General features: G+C 28.9%; 1 protein-coding gene across 1 annotated transcript in view; it reads left to right on the forward strand.

The window, feature by feature from the left end:
* LOC106461403 (kielin/chordin-like protein) overlaps positions 1 to 4,329 on the forward strand; it is a 92,547-nt gene that overhangs the window by 76,181 nt on the left and 12,037 nt on the right. The window contains exons 6-7 of the mRNA XM_013921226.2: positions 1,164 to 1,273; positions 3,154 to 3,288. Coding sequence (XP_013776680.2) covers positions 1,164 to 1,273; positions 3,154 to 3,288 — 245 coding nt within the window. The remainder of the gene's footprint in view (positions 1 to 1,163; positions 1,274 to 3,153; positions 3,289 to 4,329) is intronic.

Consider the following 4,329-nt stretch of genomic DNA (forward strand, 5'->3'; position numbering starts at 1 on the left):
AAAAAAGTGTCTCTCTTTGGCAAGGACAGAAATGTGCACTTTAATGTTATAGACGCAACTCCATTGTTCTGTTCTGCTCGCTTTTTTTTTATTACTCTACATAATTAGTCGCATATATGTGTTAAGTATTATGAAATATATTCTAGAATACCATTTTATCCAACGTATATTAAAGGTTTATTAAAACGATTTCATAAATTAAATTAAAACATAATTTTCTTATGCGTTTAATTCAAATTAAAATACTTTTATAATTACGAAAAATGTGAGAAAAAATTAGCTATTTAAGACATTCGAAAATTGAAATATTTTATACACACATACACATTTTATTGTACAGAGAAATAAATTTATAAAATATGCTCAGTTAATTTATATTTATCAATGTTAAGACCGTGGGAGAAATTGTCCCACATGGTCAGTTTACGGAATTACAGCACTAAAATTTGGGGTTCAGTTCTCCGTAGTAGACAGAGACAGACATTGTGTAGCTTTATGTGCTGTGACAAAACAAACAACCCAGACTGGAAGAAATATTTTTTTGCATGTATACACAACCTTGTTTAAGGGTTAAGCCCTATATTAATAATTAGTATAGCATAGATAAAAAATATATTTTTGCAGAGCCAACCAATTTGTAATTGTAGGAAATTAACACTTAAAAACATGACTACCGTTCACCATTCTTTATAACCGGAATCTCCATTTTAAAAAGTTTCTTGGAAAACAGTATTACTTAACTTAGCAAGTGAATCTAACAAGTTTTGGTTTCAGATATATTTTGGGTTTCCACAGTGCTGGTGGACTAAAATTAATGACAGTAATAACTTTTTCTTATAAAATTATACACTGAAGAAATGATATAGCATACAAGTCCAGTAGATTTCACAGTATCTACCTTTTTAGCTTTCAAAAGTTATTTGATTTTTGACATCTTTACTAATAAATGTAACACATGATTTGTGACAGTTTAATCCAAGCTTAACACTAAGTACAGAATTAAAATTTTTACTGTCAAAGAGATGCCTCATTGATACCAATAACTTGTTAAGTCAGTCATCCTGTTGGAAAAATAAAACTGTCTTAGCTGGTGCAAACCTATTCTAGACTTGTTTTTTAATATTTTTTTAAAAAATTGATCCTATTTTTTGTCTCATGCTCAGACATAATGCTTAGGGACCAAACATCTCCAAATAGTTGTGATGTTCAGACTACCAGATTAAGAGATGAAGTCCACCATCTTCAAGATGTGACACTCACCCTAAGAAAAGAGGTAATAATAAGTTCAGTTGAGTGTTTTATATTAAACTTCTTATTAAGTGAAAAATACAACTTATTAGAAAAGATGAGGAAAAAGAGCTTTTCTATTTTATAAAAACAGAACATTAAGAAACTCAAAGCAAATTTATGATGTATCGCTCAAGTAACTTTAGTTACAAAAATGAAGGACTTAAACAATGGAAGTTATTTTAACTGGAAAATAAAATGAAGGTGATACAGTTCAGGTGTTTTAGAATGTTATGGAAAGTCTATTTTGGTTCTGGACTTATGATATTAGTAGTGGAAACCTGCATATCAAAGATCAAGTTTGTGTTATTGCAACTCTACTATTTCAGTTAATCATCTGACAAGTATCTGATGAAGTGGTGTTGGCTTAGGTTTTTTAAAGATTTTGAGTTGTCAAAAACTGCCTTGCTAGCAGGAGGTAGTGGGTTAACCCTTTAGCTCAGTTAGTAGAGCACTTTAAAAAATACCCCCCCCCCCCAAAAAAAAAAAAACAACAACAACACATTGTTAAAAAGTTCCAGAAAAAAAATTAATTTAACTTTTTAGTACTGATGATCAGGGATCTCTGGTAATTTGCTATTTTTTAATTATGTTATGTTATGATTACCATTGAAATTAAATGTGTTATATTATTGTTAATATTGTTTTTATATCTTTTCTTTCTAGTCTTAACTTTCTTCCAGTTCCAATGCTATTATACACTTGACAGTTAAATAGAAATCTCTAAACTTTTCTAATTTATCTTATTAGTTATAAAATTACACATTTTGTTTTTTACTTAAATTGCAGTGAGACTAGTTGTCTTTGTAGTAATGAGTCTTATATTGTTGGTGATCTTATATTCTTACTATATTTTATTTTGTGAATTTAATTTAAATTTACTCTTTGCAGCTTTGGCTCCCCAGTGGCTCAGCAATAAGTCTGTGTGCTTACAATGCTAAAAACTGGATTTCATTACGTTTGGTGGGCAGAGCATAGACTGTCCACTGTGTAACTTTGTGCTAAACAAAAACAAACAAACTTTGCAGCTTGATTATGAACTTTTGTTTTTCACTTGACTGTGTTAGTAAATGTCAGTTATTATGAGCTGCAATGTTGATTATGATTGATATGATTGTATAAACTTGAAGTAGTACATGTATCATTTTGTATTGTACTCTGTAGTAAATAGTAGTGGAAAATTTCCATTATGTATTGCTTTGTTTTGTCCAGCTAGTTCTTGTATGTATGACATACCTTACATGAAGGTATATTTGTAAATTCATTATTATATTCATTATTCATCATTTCATAGTGTTAATTGTTATAACATGTAGCTGTGTAGAAAATATTATGCATTAAAATATTTCTTTGCAATGCCAGTCAGTTCAGGCAGAATTAAAGTGAACATTGGTGAACATTCAAAAATTCATTATCAAGACCAAAATTAAGAACTTCATAAAAATGATGTTTTATCACGGGTAAAAATAGATTGTCCTTTATATGAAATGATTAAAGATTACATGATTAAGTTGACATAGGACACAAATATTTATTCTAGTTTTTATCAGGAAATGTATATTTTCAATGCATTCAAAAGTAGAGGAGGAAAGTTGAATTAAACGTGTAGATAACATCAGAGAATATTTCCATTGGATGTAGTGTAAAATATATTTGTGATTAACTTGGGGCGAGATAAGATTTGTGATTAACCTATTGGGATGAGAAAAGGTGTGTATTACCTTTACTTAATGTTCATCTGAGAAGTATGTAGTTGATACTTCTATTCAGATTTCTAATGCATATTTCGAATAAAATATATTTTATTCATAATTGTGTTATTTAAATTTCATAAAATATTCTGTATAGTTTAATTCTTAATTTCAGAAAAGAGATCTTGTTGGTCGTATTGATCATCTTCTAGAGCTCTGTGTCTGTAAGGCCCAGTGTATGCATGATGGAAATATTTATGTTGAAGGAGAACAGATTTATCCAGATCAATGTACTGTGTGTGAGTGCCAAGTAAGTTTAGAATAAATTTTTACTTAAAAATCAGTTTATTATTATTAACAATACTATGTTGATGATTGGTTTTAAAGTAATTCTTTAAAATTCATTTTGACTAAAAATTGTGCTATTAAGAAAATTATTATTTTTGATTTAGATTTTCCTTTGGGAATGTAACATTATTCACATTCCTGCAGAAAATTATCCTGTCTGAGGCCTAATCATACCATTGCACATAAAGAAAAGTTCCCAAACTAATCTTGTTGCTGTATTGGAACACAATGTACAGAATAAATTAACATATATAACTGTAATTGTGCTAATCTAGCCTGACCTCCTAATTATATTCTTTACTTGTACCTTGTATTATCTTGTGGATAAGTCCTACTTCATAAAGCTATTTATTTTATCTCCATATTTTCATATAAGAAAGAAAACTGTGATACATTGTTTGCACAGAACATTATGCATCTTTATGAGATAAAAATTCTGTTAAACTGATATTGTTCTAGTAATTTAAAGTGTTAGTTAAATAATAGCCCTCTGTAAATTAATATATATATACACTTTTGTTTTATTGCTATGGCCTTTAACTCTTTCATTGCCATTTTCATAGATAAATAACTCTCCAATGCCAGGTTTATTTTTAGATGCAAATTGAAAAACAAAGAGACACATGTTTTAATATTTCATTACTTCTCAGAAACTTGAAACTAGTAAACTTTAGGAAGTTTGAAGGAGGGAAGGTCCTTTCTTTGATATGGTACAAAATTTCAAATTCAAATAGCAGTGCTTTAGAGGGAGACATATATGTGCTTGTGGAAGTGAAAGGGTTAAAGAGAGTTGAAGGCTTGTCCTGTTTCAATAAAAAATTTAAGCAAATAAATAATACAGTGAAAAACCCTCAACTGAGCACCAATTGCTTAGATGAATATAACAAATTACACTTTATCATGATTTATGTATAGTGGAAAAGTGACACAGATATTTATAATATTGAGTGTTTTCTTTGTAACAATACACCCAAAACTTAAATTTTTTTATCATATGATAAAA

Source organism: Limulus polyphemus, unplaced genomic scaffold (assembly GCF_000517525.1).
Source record: "Limulus polyphemus unplaced genomic scaffold, Limulus_polyphemus-2.1.2 Scaffold38, whole genome shotgun sequence".
Lineage (NCBI taxonomy): Eukaryota > Metazoa > Arthropoda > Merostomata > Xiphosura > Limulidae > Limulus > Limulus polyphemus.